General features: G+C 49.7%; 1 protein-coding gene across 1 annotated transcript in view; it reads left to right on the forward strand.

The window, feature by feature from the left end:
• The first annotated feature begins 456 nt into the window (after positions 1 to 456).
• LOC135885431 (2,7-anhydro-N-acetylneuraminate hydratase-like) overlaps positions 457 to 18,921 on the forward strand; it is an 85,489-nt gene continuing 67,024 nt past the window's right edge. Inside the window, exons 1-2 of the mRNA XM_065413121.1 lie at positions 457 to 541; positions 1,899 to 2,015. Of these exons, the coding sequence (XP_065269193.1) occupies positions 1,923 to 2,015 (93 nt within the window). The 5' untranslated portion in view covers positions 457 to 541; positions 1,899 to 1,922. The remainder of the gene's footprint in view (positions 542 to 1,898; positions 2,016 to 18,921) is intronic.

Here is an 18,921-nt window from a genome sequence, read left to right on the forward strand (position 1 = left end):
CGGTTCGGAGAACATGCGGCTCTGCACCGACACATGCCCGGGAGGGGCACGGGACGGACGTGCCCTGGGGGGGGTGACAGGTCTGGCGCTGTGGGAGCTGCACCGACACATGCCCGGGAGGGGCACGGGACGGACATGCCCTGGGCGGGTGACAGGTCTGGCGCTGTGGGAGCCGGAGCGGGCCCCGCCCGCGGGATCCCGGGCGCGCACGTGACAAGTATTTGCAACGAAGCAGAATTCAAAGCAACCGGCAACGGTAACGCTGGTGACACCCGCTTCAGGCAGAGCCAGCCCCTCCCCCCAGCGCCAACGCTGACAACAATCAATACGGATTGACGCTCCTGAATTCTATTGGCCAGCCGCAGGCCCGCCCAGCCAACGGCCCCGCCCCCTCCAGCGGGCCGCCCGCCCCGGTGGCTCATCGGCAACCAATGGGCTCCCTTGCGTGCTAGGGCCTCCCCCCGATTGGCTGATGGCGCTGCGCGAGCTGCCGCGGGGCCGATCTATCGGGCGCCCTGAGGCCGCGCGGCCCCAGCTGTGGGTGAGTCTCGTGAGGCCGGAGAGCGGGGCCCGATCCGGCTGCGGCTCTGTGCCCGGCCCCGCGCCTGGGGGCGGGTCTCTGCCCCTCTCCTCCCCCCCGCGGGGCGCTGGCCCCGCGCCTATGGGCGGGTCTCTGCTTCCCCTCCGCCCCCCCGGGGGGGGGCCGGCCCCGTGCCTGGGGGCGGGTCTCTGCCCCCCCTCCGCCCCCCCGGGGGGCGCCGGGCCCCGCGCCTGGGGGCGGGTCTCTGCCCCCCCTCCGCCCCCCCGGGGGGCGCCGGCCCCGCGCCTGGGGGTGGGTCTCTGCCCCCCCTCCTCCCCCCGGGGGGTGCCGGCCCCGCGCCTGGGGGCGGGTCTCTGCCCCCCCTCCGCCCCCCCGGGGGGTGCCGGCCCCGCGCCTGGGGGTGGGTCTCTGCCCCCCCTCCTCCCCCCGGGGGGTGCCGGCCCCGCGCCTGGGGGCGGGTCTCTGCCCCCCCTCCGCCCCCCCGGGGGGTGCCGGCCCCGTGCCTGGGGGCGGGTCTCTGCCCCCCCTCCGCCCCCCCGGGGGGTGCCGGCCCCGTGCCTGGGGGCGGGTCTCTGCCCCCCCTCCGCCCCCCCGGGGGGTGCCGGCCCCGTGCCTGGGGGCGGGTCTCCCCAGCATGGATGTCGTGGGGGGATGGGTGTCTGCTTCCCTCCATGGAGGTCGACGGGGGACGGGGATACGGGCTCTGTGGCCGAGGGAGCGTCTCTTCTCCACCCCAGGGAGGTTGTGGCAGGAGGGGGTGCCAGCCCTGTTACCGAGGGTAGAAGTTGCCTGTGGCTTGGTATGGCTATGAGGAAGCGTGGCCGAGAAGGTAGGTGTTGGCCTAGGGCTTAAGAGATCCGGGTTCTGTTCTCTGCTCTCACACAGACTTCCGATGTGACCTTGGTTGAGGCATTTAGGCTCAGAAATTTCATGGTGTTTAGGAGTTGGTGTGCTCAGCATTGCAATTCCTAGCTAGTTTAGGTACCTAAATCTTATTGACTGTCTAAATGAGAGATGTAAGTTTCTAAATCGTCTAGGCATTGATGATAACATTAAAGACTATCCTAACGCCTGCATACGAAGGAACAGAATTTAGGTTCCATGCATAACTTCAGTGCTGGTACTTCCTGACTTTTTAGTGTATAACTTTGTGACTTTAAAGTTCAGCTTGCCTGAGGAAGAAGGAAACAAAATGTGCGGTGACAGAGAAGGGAAAAGGACATGTCTGAGAATTCATGCTCTATAGGTTTACGTCAGATAGTGCTGACGTAAGCCTTAATCACAATAAAAATAAATACACCTAATATTGGTGGGTGTTTTTTAACCTAGATGATTCTAAAACATGTCTTATTTCTAGTTCCAGGTAGATGACTGAGCAGAGATGCCTCCTTGTGTAACTGTTCTGATTATTGGAGCTGGATGCCGGGGAAAACACTACTCTTATTTTGCTGTGCATTTTCCCAATCGAATGAAGGTAAAGATGTCATATGCTGTCAACATTTTTCAAGGGGTCTCGTGTCTTATGGTTGCTGCAATTCAAGAACTCTGTTAAAATTAACAATCACCATATAAAATGTGAGGCAAATTACTTTAAGTGTTTGAAAGTAGTTAATGAGAAAACAGATCGTTTCCCAATATTTTACTACTTTATTGGTTCATAACTCATAACAGCAGGAATTTTAAATTTCAAACATAGCATTCGCAATGCCTTGGGTTAGAAAAGGGATGGTTTTCAACTACTATATTTACCTTCTGAAAGTGCGGTATTGAGTGTGAGCACTTTGTTGCTTTTCCTTAAGTTTAAAGTTCAGAATTGCAGCTAGAGCCACTGGGCGTGCATGCGCTGCTGGGGAACTGCAGCATGTTTTTCGAGATTGTTAAGCTGGAGCATTTAGAAGCCATCTGACAAAACTGAAGTTGGACTCTCTTCCCTCCTCTTTCACTGTCCTACAGGATTGGTGTTTTGATTTACATCACACTTGCTAAAAAAACAAGTCCACTTTGAGCATTGGTACTTACCTGCAGCAGTTCTAGATCCGACTGCAAGTGAGCAATTGGTGAAAGAGGAAGAGAACAAGGGACGCAGAGCTGGTGTTCAGTTACACTACTAGAAAAATGCTTGACGTCATATTCTCCAACTATTAAATTACATTGAGCACAGTCTAAAGAATCTCTTGACTAAGTCAACAGTAAACTTAAGACTTAAAGGCCAAAGTCTGGGCCGTGCCCACAGCATCTTCTTAGTCCGTGGTATAGTACATGGGGTTTTGGCTGGTGGATCAGAGAGCACCCTTTCCAACAGCTAGCAGTGCTGTAATTGTCCTCATATCCCTTTAAAGTAGCAATAGAGGTGGTGATAATCAAGGACATTGAGGAGCAGAGTCTAATCCCAACTCCTTATTAGACACATCAGGAGCCTACTCTGCCATCATGCCCTCTTCAGTTTAACTGTGTCAGTAAACCAAACTTTGTTATACAAATGCCAAACTGCTCCCCCCCCCCCCCCCCCCATCATGGTACTATGAGAATGAGATTTCCTGCACTTAGTTTTTGCTCCGCTGTCCACTTCTGATTAGTGCTGACAGCAGTGGGTGGTGGAGGAGTGACCATGGCACAGGATCCTTCTGTGCAGCAAGGTGCCTGCAGTTGTTAGCTTCTCCTGCCAGGACAGTGGCTATCTTCAAGGTGTGGCGCTTGCTAACTTCACTTGTGGAATGTCCCACTGATCTTGCTAATGACTTCATTTTGGGAGTTAATCTTCAACACATGCTGTTTAACAAACAGTCAATTGCTAATAAGACAATTGCCACCTGTATTCTGGTAATGGATAAGATGCTTGGCCTTTTGTGTATTACTAAAACAAGCTGGAGGATTCTGTTAGTCCTGTGATGACTTGGTTTGCTCCAGTAGACAGAGCCTGGACTCCAGTCTGAGATCAAACATCTACACCACAGTTAAAAAGCCCCACAGCCTGAGCCCGAGTCAGCTGACATGGGCCAGCTGTAGGTGTTTAGTTGCAATGTAGACATACTCTCAGACAGCAAGGACAACTATTTGTGTACTAGAAGAAGGTCTTCCACGGGTGGTTAAAGTCAGTAACAAGACTTTAGACCCATTATTACAAGAAACTGTTAATGATTTTCTTGTTGAGGGCAACAGGCTGTCCAAAGTCTTACAAATAGCAGTTTGACTTGCTCTGGAAATTCACCAACTATATTGCAGTCTTGAATATTTTTTTAAATGGAAGATTGAGAAGGTGGTGGTGGGTTTTGTTTTGTTTACAGCTGCACTAAGCTCAGTCAATTTCCAGGGTCCCTATCAATCTGGCTTCAGATTTGTGAATGGAAGAGAGACTTATTGTATTGACAGTTGATCTCAAGTAAGATTCTACTAATTATTTCTGCCTTTTGATGCCATTCACTACTGACATTTTTACTCTCCTGTAGGTTCTTGTAGGGATAGACAAAATGACCCTTCAGTGGTTTGTTCCTCCCTCTGTACAAGATACAGAGGGTAGTGTTGGGCAACTGCTGCTCCTTCCGAAGGGCTCTTACACAGAGAGTTCTTGATGCCCCTCCTGGTCAATGTGTATGTGAAAAGCCACCCGGGAAAATAGTGTAACATATTGGGCTGAAATATCATCACTAAGATGTTGGTGATAGTAGCTAGAGGAGAGAGTCTGGTCAATGTCCATGCTAATTGAATGGGTTTTGCCTACTTCTTGCCAATATGCTTTGCAGGCCTCTGGCAGGCCTATTTGGCCCATTGCTGTCCTGAATTCTTAGTGCTTTGAGGCGACAAGAGTCCCGAAGTCCCTTCGGATCCGTGGCAGGGCTCTACTGCTTCCGGTCCGGTCCCGAGTTTAGCATGCTCTTACATTTCCTTGTTGGTACTCCTGACCTGGCCGCCAGTCTCAAGATTTATACCTTCACCAAGATAATACCATGGTTCCATAAAAGATATTTGCCTCTTTGTTTTGCCATTGGCTGTTACTCACTCACACTATCTCACTCGTTCCTTACATTAATCGATTACATATTCATAAGCATGAATACAATTGATGATATCGAGTTATGCAGCTTTAAGCAATCATCTAACATCCACTGGGGACGTTCCTCTGCTTGTAGCTTAGTAACGGCATAACAGGATACTGTTCAGACTGCACCTGAAAGAGCAAAGGGGGCGGGGGGCACTTCTGGTTACAAGACGCACAGTTTGTGACTGGTTGGGGAGTTTAACTTCAGTGTTACCCACCAGTCTGCTGCTCTTCTTTTGCAGCTTTCCCTGACCTTGGCATTTCCAGTGAGGGCTGCCCCAGGCACCTCTGTGCCACAACGTCTTTGACATGCTTCCAGGTCCAGATCAAGTTGGTCAGGTTTTTTAAACCTTGAATGATCTGGGATCAAGTTGTCTGAGACACCTCTTGTCCTATACTCCATCACAGCAATGGAAATCATTTGGGATATTGTAAAAAGCAACAGAGAGTCCTGTGGCACCTTTAAGACTAACAGATGTGTTGGAGCATAAGCTTTTGTGGGTGAATGCCCACTTCATCAGACGCATGGGAGGGTGTCCTTGGTAGAGGGTCTCCATCTTTTGAATTTGCTCCACTTTATGGTTCAACAGAGCTTGGGTTTGTTGAGCTACATGTTCAATGTCAGACTTAATTATCTGATCTGATGTTTGGTTAGTTTTGTTTGCTAGCTTGGTTTTTATTTTCATTATTTTTGTTGCAATTTAAAGATAGTTTCCTACAGTAAGTGGTGTGGTGTTTTATTCGGTCAAGTTTTAAATACCCTAAATGATGTGGCTTTAATGAGGAGATATTTCCACAACCTATTAAATGATTGTCAGGATTTTTTTCCTGAAATTCAGCCTAAAATTTTCTTTGCTAAGTTTTCTTTCCTGACTTCTCGGTTAAAGTGTTTGCAGTGTTTTGAATATGTAAAATGCTGTGTTGTTTTTATTTTATTGTTGCTAATAGTGACCCCTTGATTTAGGCTTTCTAAAGTTACCCATTATGAAAGATTTTTGTGGTCTCTTTGAGGAAACACTAAGCCCTCCATTGTGAGCAGCAGGTCTTTGGAATTTGGCATGGCAAAACCCTGGGCTAGAGATGTGCCTTTCACTTGTCCAGGGTGGATAAAAATTGCTGATTTTTTTTTTAAAGGGGGGGGTATTTAAATCAGATTTTTTAATTTGAATATTTAAAATTAAATTTGAAATTATGATGAACTAGGGTAAACCCTTAACTTACTATAATAATTTATTGTAAACTTAAAAAAATTAAGCAATATGTGTTTTTGTTAAATTTTAAAGAAAGTCAAATCGCTGAACTGGTGCAAGGCACTAGCTAAACACTTGAACTAGAATTAGCTGAAGTGCTAAACCAGCTGTTTACAGCAGTAGTCTTTTCTGCAAGTGTGGAGAGAATATTTTCAGTTGATGACTATAATTCATTCAAAGAGGCCAGTGGGAGTTGAAAAAGCAGAAAAGCTTGTTTCCTCTTCCAATCTATGAATAAAAACTAGCTTTGAGAGGAGATCGAATAGTTCTAAAATCTTGAAGGATGTTTCTGGTCATCACGATCAGTTCAATTCATTAACTACAGATGATACCTTTTTTAATTAATCATGTAGTCTTAAATGCAAAACGTGTTTTGATAAACATTCTTCTTAAATGTGCCAGATACATAAGAGACTTTCTTATTAGTTAAATAAAACTAAATTGCTGTTGTTTTTGTGCATTTTAATTGAATTTGAATTTCAGCTTGACAAAAATCACAAGTAAAAAATGAGGGCATGTCTACACTACAAAGTTAAGTTGACGTAAGGCAGCATATGGCGACCTAACTATGGAGGTGTACGCACCGCAATGCTCTTCCTGCCGCTTTAACTCGCCTGCTACACTGACCTGGGTGAGAGGCAGTGCTTTTTGCAACCTAGTTAGACTGAGGCAGTGTCCGTTAGACGTTGCCTTAAGTGGTCTCCAGGAGCTGTCCTGCAATGCTCACTGTGACCGCTCTGGTCACCATTTTCAACTCCTCTGCCCTGTAGCCAGGTAGAACGTCCCATCCCCTTTAAAGCCCCAGGAAATTTTGAAATTGCTCTTCCTGTTTGCTGGGCATGGAGAGCTCACCTAGCAGCTGCCCAATTGACTGCTGGCTCCATGCAGCAAATGTGCTCCTGCCTGGAGTACACGGGAGATGGTGGATCTCCTGGGTCTGTGAGGAGAGCGGGCTGTGCAAACACAGCTCCGCTCCAGCCGCAGAACTTTGATATCTACAGCAAGATCGCTTGGGGCAGGGGTCTCAAACACGCGGCCTGCGGGGCTGTTTCCTGCGGCACGCTGAGCGGCTGGCGCCAGCCCCCCCGGCCTACCTCCAGGCCAGGGGTGGGCAAACTACGCCCGCGGGATTGCCCTCCTCGAGCCCCGCGCCGGCTGGCATCACGTCCCTGCGGCCGAGGGTGGGGGGGAAGCAGAGGGCTCCGTCCATGTGTTGCCCTGGCTTCCAGGCACGCCCCCCCGCAGCTCCCATTGGCCAGGAATGGGGAACCGCGGCCAATGGGAGCTTCGGGGGAGGTACCTGGAGGAGCGGCAAGCAGCGTGCGGAGCCCTGTGTCCCCCTCACCCAGGGGCCGCAGGGACATGGTTCCAGCTACTTCCCGGAGCAGGGCCGAGGCCGGCAGCCTGCCCTGGCCCCGGTGTGTGCCGCTGCCACCCCGGAGCCCGAAGCCCTCCTGCACCTCGCCCCCCAACTCCCTGCCCTGAGTCCCCTGCCTGCACCCCAGCCCTCTGCCCTGAGCCCCCTGCCACATCCCACACCCCTCCTGCACCCCAACTCCCTGCCCTGAGCCCCCTGCTGCACCCCACACCCCTCCTGCACCCCAACCCCCTGCCATGAGCCCCCTGCTGCATCCCACACCCCTTCTGCACCCTGAGCCTCCTGCCTGCACCTCAACTACCTGCCCTGAGCCCCCGACACACCCCTCATGCACCCTCTGGGGGCAGGGAGGGGGCGGAGTTAGAATGGGGGCAGGGAAGGGGTGGGAAGAGGCGGGGACTTCAGGGAAGGGGTGGAGTGGGGGCAGGGCTGGGGGCAGCGAGGGGGTGTGTCAGTGATGCGGCCCTCAGGCCAATGAACTAGCCCTCATGTGGCCCTCGTGGTCATTTGAGTTCGAGACCCTTGGCTTGGGGCATGGTGGAGAAGGGCTATGGCAGCAACACGCTGCAGTGTGGCGTAAAAATCAAGGATCTGAGACAGGTGTACCGGAAGGCAAATAGACACTCTGGTGCGGAGCTGTAAACATGCTGCTTCTACAGGGAGCTTCATGTCATCCTTGGCAGCGCCCCTACCTCCACCCCCAAGAGCCCTGTGGGTACTTCAGGGCTGGAGTCGCTGGTCACTGGAGTGAACACAGAGGACGACGTGTTGGACGAGGACGTGGAGGCAGAGGAGAATGAGGGACAGGCAACAGGGAGACCCAGTGGCATGGAGAGCCAGGATCTCCTTTGAGTCCTGAGCAGTCTAGCCAGTCTCAGCAGTCCAACCCTGGCAAGCCGGATGCAGGGGTGGGAAGCTCTGGTAAGCACTATGCTTCAATGCTGCAGGGACACATCTGCTCATGTACTGCTTTTGAAATTGGGCTACAAGAGGTAGTGAAATAACCAGCGCAGAAACAGTTGCTATCTGCTTCTCATTCTCCTGTACAGCTAGGCAGAGGGGGCCCTGTGGAAAAGTTTGTTTATGCACAATGGGATAGCCCATGAATCCTCCATAGAGATCGCTAGGAAAGTTTCCTGGAGGTAATCTGCAATCCTCTGCTGAAGGTTTTTTGGGAGGGCTGCTTTGTTTCTTCCCCTGTGGTGGCCACTCAGCAATTACTTCAGCAGGCAGGATAGCAGCACATAGTCCCCTTCTGCAGCTGGACCCTTGCAGCGTCGGTTAACCTTAGGAGTGAGATCAGCTGCGATCCCCCCACCTCTGGATAACAGTGCCAGTATTCAGTACAGTAGCCTTATGCATTGGTACTGATACCCGAGGGGTACCACCCATTCCCCCCCCACACACACCTTTGTCCCAACTCACTCCTTTCCCCTGGGTCATACCATGGCTGGGGCTACCACCATGCTGTGAGTGCACCAAGGGAAAGTGAGAAAGATGCGCTTGTTGCTTGTTTGGATCAAGGGTATAAGTGCACAGACAATAACACCTCTATTGTTTCTTTAGCAGCTGCAGATGTGCCCTTGACGGTCTCCCACACACCAGCTGATCACCTCTCTCAGATAAGGAGGAGTAAAGCAGACATGTTCAAGGAGGTGCTGCAGTTGTCTGGTGCTTCGGATTGTGAGCAGAGAGCATGGAGTGAGGCAATCAGCAGCATGTAGTGGATGGTTTTGTAGCAATGGGGTTTCCCAACTGCGGTGGGGTGATAGGGATGTGTGTACCATCTATCTTGGGACCAGACAACTGTGCCACAGAGTACATCAACAGAAAGGGCTACTTTTGTATGGTATTGCAAGCGCTGGTGGATCACCAGGGACATTTTACCAACATCAATGCAGGAATGTCAGAGGAGGTGCGTGATGCACGCATCTTTAAGAACACAGGCTTGTTCAGAAAACTGCAAGCAGAGACTTTCTTTCCAGACCAGAGGATTATTGGGGATGGGGAAATATCAATAGTGATCCTGAGAGATCCAGCCTACCTCATGCTCCCATGGCTCATGAAGCCTTACAGCGGCCACCTTGACAGCATCAAGGAGCACTTCAGCAACAGGCCCTGCCGGTGCAAAGTGACTGACTGTGCCTTTGGCCGCTTGAAAGGCTGTGGGCATCAGTGAAAAAAATATCCCTATGGCTGTAGCTGCCTGCTGTGTGCTTCCTAATATCTGTAAAGCAAAGGGGGAGAAGTTGCCGCCAGGGTAGAGGCCCTAAGAAGAGCTCAGCAGGGAGCTATACAGCTCAGGGAGGCTTTGAAAGACCATTTTAATAATGAGCCACAGTAATGTGTGTTGTTTGTTGTGTGCCTGTCATTGTTTGTTTTTTTGTTTTTTTGCACCTCAGTATGAACCTTGTAATGACTGCTTTTTGTAGTAGTAGTATAACATTGCAAATGCACCTATTGCTATTATCTGTGAATGTCAGCCCAACCCACTGTGTTGTGAACTAATAAAAGTGAATTACGTTTCCATAAATAGACTTTTATTCCAAACACATGCAAACAGATATACAGTAGAACCTCAGGCCTGGTCTACCCTAGGCGTTTATGTCGAATTTAGCGCCGTTACATCGAATTAACCCTGCACCCGTCCACACCACGAAGCTATTTAGTTCGACATAGAGGTCTCTTAAATTCGACTTCTGTACTCCTCCCCAACGAGGGGAGTAGCGCTAAATTCGACATGGCCATGTCGAATTAGGCTAGGTGTGGATGGAAATCGACGCTAATAGCTCCGGGAGCTATCCCACAGTGCACCACTCTGTTGACGCTCTGGACAGCAGTCCGAGCTCGGATGCTCTGACCAGCCACACAGGAAAAGCCCCGGGAAAATTTGAATTCCTTTTCCTGTCTGGGCAGTTTGAATCTCATTTCCTGTTTGGACATCGTGGCGAGCTCAGCAGCACTGGCAACGATGCAGAGCTCTTCAGCAGAGATGGCCGTGCAATCTCAGAATAGAAAGAGGGCCCCAGCATGGACTGATCGGGAAGTCTTGGATCTGATCGCTGTGTGGGGCGATGAATCCGTGCTTTCCGAGCTGCGCTCCAAAAGACGGAATGCAAAGATCTACGAGAAGATCTCTAAAGCCATGGCAGAGAGAGGATACAGCCGGGATGCAACGCAGTGCCGCGTGAAAATCAAGGAGCTGAGACAAGGCTACCAGAAGACCAAAGAGGCAAACGGACGCTCCGGATCCCAGCCCCAGACATCCCGTTTCTACGAGGCACTGCATTCCATCCTAGGTGCGGCCGCCACCGCTACCCCACCACTGACCGTGGACTCTGAGGATGGGATATTGTCAACGGCCGGTTCCTCGGACATGTTAGCGGACGGGGAAGATGAGGAAGGAGATGAGGAGGACGAGGCAGTCGACAGCGCTTACAACGCTGATTTCCCCGACAGCCAGGATCTCTTCATCACCCTTACAGAGATCCCCTACCAACCGTCCCCAGCCGTTAACCCGGACACAGAATCAGGGGAAGGATCAGCCAGTAAGTGTTTTAAACATCTAAACATTTATTTTTAACAGAACAGGAATATTAACAATAATAACAATGGGTTTCTCATGATTAGTTTGCCCTAGGCGCTTAACGTTTCAGTCCTGGGCAGTGCAACTATTGAAAAAAAATCTAACAATGTCCGGTTTAGCATGATTGTTCTGCCCAAGCCGCTCTACTGTTTAGTCCCTGCCAGTGCAGCTACAGTAAAATGCGGTCTATATGTCCGGGGATAGAGCTGAAATCCTCAATGGACATCTCCACGAAGCTCTCCTGGAGGTAATTGGAAAGCCTTTGCATCAGGTTCCTGGGGAGAGCGGCCTTATTGGGTCCTCCGTAGTAGCAGACATTTCCGCGCCAGGAGACAAGCAAGTACTCCGGGATCATTGCCCTGCAGAGCATGGCGGCATACGGCCCTGGTCTTTGCAGGCTTCTTTTTCCGTGTCTGAGATCCTCATCAGGGTGATGTCGCTCATGGTGACCTGCTTTGAATTAGGTAGGGGAATGTTAGTATTGGGACTGCTTGCCCGTTCCTTTACAGAACTGTAACCGGCGGTTTACAGCCACGCGGTGGAGGCGGGAGAGGGGCAGCATACAGGGATCTTTCCCTGGGACAGCCGCAAGGGGGTGGGACAGGGGCAGAGTTCATGCTTGCCGGATTGCTGGCAGCAGGGACTGGCATTGCTTTCAATGTGAAAGGAGGCCAGTGCTACTATTAAAGTTTTAAGCAGCCACAAGTCTACGGCTTACCATGTCGGCCTGCTACACAAATTCCGGTGTCCTGCCCCGCTTCTCTGATCTGCACTGCAAGACCCCAGGCACTGAATGCGAAGGCCGAAAATTCGACCTTGTCCTGAGTGCGCATGTGATAGGTGCTGTGCATGGTCTTGTTCACAGAGAAAGACTATGTTCTTTGTTCACAATTAAATTTATCTTTCTGAGGAATTCACTCCCTTTTTCCCATTCCCACAGCTGCGACTGTCTCCCAATGTAGCCTGGCATCACACTCCCAGAGGCTAGCGCAGATTAGGCGTAGGAAGAAGAGGACATGGGAGGACATGTTCTCAGAACTTATGGGCTGCTCCCGAGCCCAGGCAGCACAGCAGACCCAGTGGAGGGAGAACTTGTCCCAAATGCACCGTTCACACATGGAACGGGAGGAGAGGTGGCGGCAGGAAGACCAGCAAGCGACTCAAACGGTGCTTGGACTAATGAGGGAGCAAACGGATACGCTCCGGCGCCTTGTGGATGTTCTGCAGGACCGGAGGCAGGAGGACAGAGCCCCGCTGCAGTCTATCTGTAACCGCCCTCCCCCGCCACCAAGTCCCATACCCCCCTCACCCAAAGTCCAAAGAAGGAGGGGCGTCAGAGTCCGTGAAAACTCTCACTCCACCCCTGCAGAGTGCTCTAGTACTAGAAGGCTCTCATTCCCCAAAATTTGACAAGTCCTTTCCTTCCCGCCTCACCCAAGCCCCCGTCCAAGTTTCACCCCCCAGTTTCATGTGTAGTTGCTAATAAAAAATACGTTTCTGTTAATTACTGTTTCCATCATGTTCTTTTAGAGGAGAGTCTGTCTGAAGGGGGGGAAGGGGGTTGGTAATTGGACAGGACAGTCACCTTTACCAGGGTACAGAGGCGGGGGCAGGTTCAGCAGCAGGGCACACACACATTGCAGTCACTAGTTACCCTGGTCAGTCTGGGAGGTGGTTTTAGTGTTCTGTGGGGGGTGCTCTGTGACTTTGTGGCGGGGGAGGGCAGTTACAGATCTTATGTAGCGGTCCTTATCCTGGATCACAGAGCCACGCAGCAGGGGATCTGTAACCGTCCTCCCCCTGCCACAAAGTCACATAGCCACCCCCCCCACACAGAGTCCCGAACAGGAGGGGTGGCAGGGTCCGTTGAAACCACCAGTCCACCACTGCGGAGCCTGTCATTCCTGGAGGTTGGAAGCGTCATTTGCATCACTACACTACACCCGCTCCCCACCACAGTCTGCGTCCCAGGTTCAACACTTTCCCACGAAAACAGTAATAAAGAAAACGGTGTTCATTAACAAAATTCAAGTGATTTTATTTTTAAACGTGTGTTGGAAGGGGGGGAACGGAGTATGTAACTGGAGAGGATATTGAACATTTAGTGGGTAAAGAAACGGGGGCAGGTTCAGCTTCTCTGTACACAAACTGAAAAGTCACTGGTTACCCTGCTCACTCAGGAACCTAGCTTTCAAAGCCTCCCGGATGCACAGCGTGTCCCGCTGGGCTCTTCTAATCGCCCGGCTGTCTGGCTGGGTGTAATCAGAAGTCAGGCTATTTGCCTCAACCTCCCACCCCGCCATAAAGGTCTCCCCCTTGCTCTCACAGAGATTGTGGAGCACACAGCAAGCTGCAATAACAATGGGGATATTGGTTTCGCTGAGATCACAGCGAGTCAGTAAGCTTCTCCATCTCCCCTTGAGACGTCCAAAAGCACACTCCACCACCATTCTGCACTTGCTCAGCCGGTAGTTGAAGAGTTCTTTTTCAGTGTCCAGGGCGCCAGTATAGGGCTTCATGAGCCAGGGCATTAGCGGGTAGGCTGGGTCCCCGAGGATGACTATAGTCATCTCCACATCCCCAAGAGTTATTTTGTGGTCCGGGAAGTAAATACCTTCCTGCAGCCGTCTAAACAGACCTGAGTTCCTGAAAACACGAGCGTCATGAACCTTGCCCGGCCGTCCGACGTTGATGTTTGTAAAACGTCCCCTATGGTCCACCAGTGCTTGCAGCACCATTGAAAAGTAGCCCTTTCGGTTGATGTACTGGCTGGCCTGGTGGTCCGGTCCCAGGATAGGGATGTGAGTTCCATCTATAGCCCCACCGCAGTTTGGGAATCCCATCGCGGCGAAGCCATCTATGATGGCCTGCGCGTTTCCCAGGGTCACTACCTTTGAGAGCAGTACCTCAACGATTGCGTTGGCTACTTGCATCACAACAACCCCCATGGTAGATTTGCCCACGCCAAAGTGGTTCGCGACTGACCGGTAGCTGTCTGGCGTTGCAAGCTTCCAGAGGGCTATGGCCACTCGCTTCTGGACAGTCAGGGCTGCTCGCATCCGGGTGTCCTTGCACTTCAGGGCAGGGGACAGGAACTCACAAAGTTCAAGGAAAGTCCCCTTCCGCATGCGAAAGTTTCGCAGCCACTGGGATTCATCCCAGACCTGCAGTACTATGCGGTCCCACCAGTCCGTGCTTGTTTCCCGGGCCCAGAATCGCCATTCCACAATATCCACATGACCCATTGCCACCGTGATGTCCTCGGCGCTGGGTCCCGTGCTTTCTGACAGGTCTGTGCTACTCTCAGACTTCAGGCCCTCACCGCGGTGCCGTAGCCTCCTCGCCTGATTTCTCTGCATCTGCCTCTGGGAAAGGTGGATGATAAGCTGCGAGGCGTTGACAACGGCCACAACTGCAGCGATGGTCGCAGCGGGCTCCATGCTCGCAGTGCTGTGGCGTCCGCGCTGTCACTGACCCGAAAAGTGCGCGAACTGATTTCCCACCGGCGCTTTCAGGGAGGGAGGGCGGTAGTGACGGACGGATGACGACAGTTACCCAAAAGCACCCTCGACACATTTTTTTACCCAGAAGGCATTGGCGGCTCGACCCAGAATTCCAGTGGGCAGCGGGGACTGCGGGAACTGTGGGATAGCTGCCCACAGTGCACCGCTTCCAATGTCGACGCTTTCCCCGTTAGTGTGGACTCACAAAGTCGAATTACTGTCCTTAGTGTGGACACACACGTTCGACTTTGCAATATCGATTCCACATATTCGATTTAAGTAAAATCGAACTACTCTCATAGTGTAGACATACCCTCAGTTATGAACACCTTGGGAATGGAGGTTGTGAATAACTCTCAGAATGTTTGTAACTCTGAACAAAATGTTATGTATATTCTTTCAAAAGTTTACAACTGAACATTGACTTAATACAGCTTTGAAACTTTACTATGCAAAAGAAAAATGCTGCTTTCCTTTTATTTTTTTAATAGTTTGTTAAACAAAGTACTGTACTTGCTTTTTCTTTTTTTGGTCTCTGGTGCTGCGTGATTGTGTACTTCCCGTTCCAGATGAGGTGCGTGGTTGACTGGTCAGTTTGTAACTCTGAGGTTCTACTGTATTTATAACTGAATGAAACTTTAAAAATACAGGGAAAAGTATCTTTAAAGGGGAAAGAACAAACACATTCACCGACCCTGTCTCACAGATCAGTGTACATGCAGCTGTGATTGTTTATACTCTTTCCCTGGGGTGGAGTGGTAGGGGTATTGCAACAGCCCTGCACGCTGTGTGGAATGTAGGGAGGTACCAGAATGCAGTTCTCTGGCCACAAAGGGAGGCGAGCATTGATCTGTTGAGCTTGAAGGTCAGTAAGAGCTTGAAGGTCTGGTAAGACTGACCAGACAGCTACCGGTCAGTCGCGAACCACTTTGGCGTGGGCAAATCTACCATGGGGGTTGTTGTGATGCAAGTAGCCAACGCAATCGTTGAGGTACTGCTCTCAAAGGTAGTGACCCTGGGAAACGCGCAGGCCATCATAGATGGCTTCGCCGCGATGGGATTCCCAAACTGCGGTGGGGCTATAGATGGAACTCACATCCCTATCCTGGGACCGGACCACCAGGCCAGCCAGTACATCAACCGAAAGGGCTACTTTTCAATGGTGCTGCAAGCACTGGTGGACCATAGGGGACGTTTTACAAACATCAACGTCGGACGGCCGGGCAAGGTTCATGACGCTCGTGTTTTCAGGAACTCAGGTCTGTTTAGACGGCTGCAGGAAGGTATTTACTTCCCGGACCACAAAATAACTCTTGGGGATGTGGAGATGCCTATAGTCATCCTCGGGGACCCAGCCTACCCGCTAATGCCCTGGCTCATGAAGCCCAGAATGTCTATTTGCTGCTTGAGAAATACTTTAATCTCCTGCTGCATGTCACTCTCCATTTCCTGCACTTTTCTCTTGTATGCACTACCTCTGTCCATTCTGTCTGTGAGCATGATCCTCCAAGCCCTCTGCTTGGTATCCATAGCATCAGAGGTTTGCAGGATCTCTTAGAACATGTCATCCCATGTCTTCTTCCTTCTCCTTACCTGGCTGAGCCTTTCTGTGGGTGTGCATGGAGAGCCACTTAAGGCTATGTTTCCAGCTGTAAAAGCTACAATTAGGGCTGACAAGTGATTAAAAAAATTAACTGCAATTAATCACATTAAACAATACAATGCTATTTATTTGAAATATGTTTGGATGTTTACTACATTTTCAAATATTAATATCAATTACAACACAGAATACAATGTGTACAGTGCCCACTTTATATTTTATTACAGGTATTTGCACTAAAAAAATGGTATTTTTCAATTCACCTCATACAAGTACTGTAGTGCAATGCCTTTATCATGAAAGTTGAACTTACAAATGTAGAAATGTAAAAAAAAAACAAAAACCCACCTGTATTCAAAAACAAAACAATGTAAAACTTTAGAGCCTACAAGTCCATTCAGTCCTACTTATTCTGCCAATCGCTCAGCCAAACAAGTTTGTTTACATTGATGGGCGATACTGCTGCCTGCTTCTTTACAATGTCACCTGAAAGTGAGAACAGGTGTTCGCATGGCACTTTTGTAGCCAGCGTTGCAAGGTATTTACATGCCAGATATGCTAAACATTTGTATGCCCCTTCTATGCTTTGGCTGCCATTCCAGAGGACTGCTTCCATGCTGATGATGCTAGTTTAAAAAAAAAAGCGTCAATTAAATTTGTGACTGTACTTCTTGGGGGGAGAATTGTATGTCTCCTGTTCTACCCACATTCTGCATATATTTCATGTTATAGCTATCTCGGATGATGACCCACCCCATACTTGTTTTAAGAACACTTTCACAGCAGATTTGACAAAACGCAGAAAAGGTACTGATGTGAGATTTCTAAAACTAGCTACAGTACTCAACCCAAGGTTTAAGAATCTGAAGTGCCTTCCAAAATCTGAGAGGGATGATGTGTGGAGCATGCTTTTAGAAGTCTTAAAAGAGCAACACTCTGATGCAAAAACTTCAGAACCCAAACCGCCAAAAAAGAAAATCAACCTGCTGGTGGCATCTGACTCAGATGATGAAAATGAAAATGTGTCAGTCTGCGCTGCTTTGGATCATTATCAAGCAGAACCCATCAGCATGGAAGTATGTCCTTTAGAATGGTGGTTGAAGCATGAAGGGACATACGAATGTTTAGCACATCTGGCACGTAATTACCTTGCAACACTGGCTACAAAAGTGCCATGCGAATGCCTGTGCTCACTTTCAGGTGACATTGTAAATAAGCAGGCAGCAGTATCTCCCGTCAATGTAAACAAACTTGTTTGTCTGAGCGATTGGCAGAATAAGTAGGACTGAGTGGACTTGTAGGCTCTAAAGTTTTACACTGTTTTGTTTTTGAGTGCAGTTATGTAACCAAAAAAAATCTGCATTTTTAAGTTATACTTTCACGGTAAAGAGATTGCACTTCAGTACTTTTATGAGGTGAATTGAAAAATGATAAAAGAAATAGTATTTTTACAGTGCATATATTTGTAATAAAAAATATATAGTGAGCACTGCGCACTTTGTATTCTGTTTTGTAATTGAAATTAACATTGAAAATGTAGAAAAACATCCAAAAATGTTTAATAAATTTCAGTTGGTATTCTATTGTTATGTGTGATTAATCACGATTAATTTGATTTAATCGTATGAGTTAACTGTGATTAATTGACAGCCCTAGCTCCAATATACAGAAGTACTGTTGTGAGTGTATTCACTCCCCTTGATCCACAAGATTTACAAGCACTACATCCTCACCTACTTAGGATTCCTAAAGCACAGCGGCAGTTCCAGCCATGGTGCGTATGGCCTGGAGGGTAGGGGGCAAGGTGGCACACTAATGAGGGAACTCATGGGCATGAGTATATGTGGATAGGGCAATTACACTGAATACTGGCACAGTTTGCCACAGGCACTGGTGACTTTAGCTGATCTCACTCCTAAGGGCACGGAAGCTGAAACGGAACAGCTCCTGCACCATGTGGCTGCAGACCAGGTCCATATGCTGCTAGTCTGTGTGCTGTAATGATCCCTGCTGAAGTAATTGCTGAATGGCTTGGGAAAATGTCCTACCGCTGCAGAAGAAATAAGGCTGCTGTCCCCAGCAACCCTCAGCAGAGGATTGCAGACTACCTCTGGGAAAGTTTCCTCGAGATCTCTATGGAGGACATCCCAGAGCACACAAACTGTTCCACAGGGACCTCTCTGTGGCCTGGGGTAGCCCTCACTGGAAATGCTAAGGTAAGGGCAGGCTGCAAAAAGGAGAGCAGATACTCCCCAGACTGGTGGGTAACACTGAAGTTAAACTCCCCAACCAGTCACAAACTGTGCTGCTGATCCCCCACACCAGTTATCAAGAAGCAAAAAAGAAATCACACAGCCCCCTTTATTGCATTCCAGTTCTCTGGCTCCCAATCAGCACCTAGGTCAGGGCCGGCTCCAGGGTTTTTGCTGCCCCAAGCAGGAGTGAGGGACCATCCACCGAATTGCCGCCGAATAGCTGGACGTGCCACCCCTCTCCGGAGTGGCCGCCCCAAGCACCTGCTTGGCAAGCTGGTGCCTGGAGCTGGCCCTGACCTAGGTGCAGTACAGTGAGAAGTTATTTTAAACTCTGCTCACCTATACAAAATGTTCTGACCCCAAAGGGTCAGCCATGTTACCAGGTGAGTATAGGTTTGGATCTTACTCAAAATACCATGCTGCCAGCCACTCCTTTAGTGTCTAAAACTAAACATTTATTATAAAGAAAGAACAAGAAGAGAGTTGTTAAATGGTAAAACCGTCACATACATACAAAGACTTCAAAGCCCATATATCAGGTTCTTCACAGTATTGGTGACTTTGCTGGCTTGGAAGTCCATCTGGAATACATCCCTAGTTTGGATGGGTCATTCAGTCCTTTTTTCAGAGCTTAAGTTTGTAGCAAAGTTCCTCTGGAGGTAAGAAGCAGGAATGAAGACAAAGTGGAGAAGATGTAGCTGCCTTTTATAGTCTTTTGCCATGTGGCCTGTGCTTCCTTTGTTTTAAACACAAGCTGCCTAGCACATGG

The sequence above is a fragment of the Emys orbicularis genome, chromosome 11, assembly GCF_028017835.1.
Source record: "Emys orbicularis isolate rEmyOrb1 chromosome 11, rEmyOrb1.hap1, whole genome shotgun sequence".
NCBI classification, from domain to species: Eukaryota; Metazoa; Chordata; order Testudines; family Emydidae; genus Emys; species Emys orbicularis.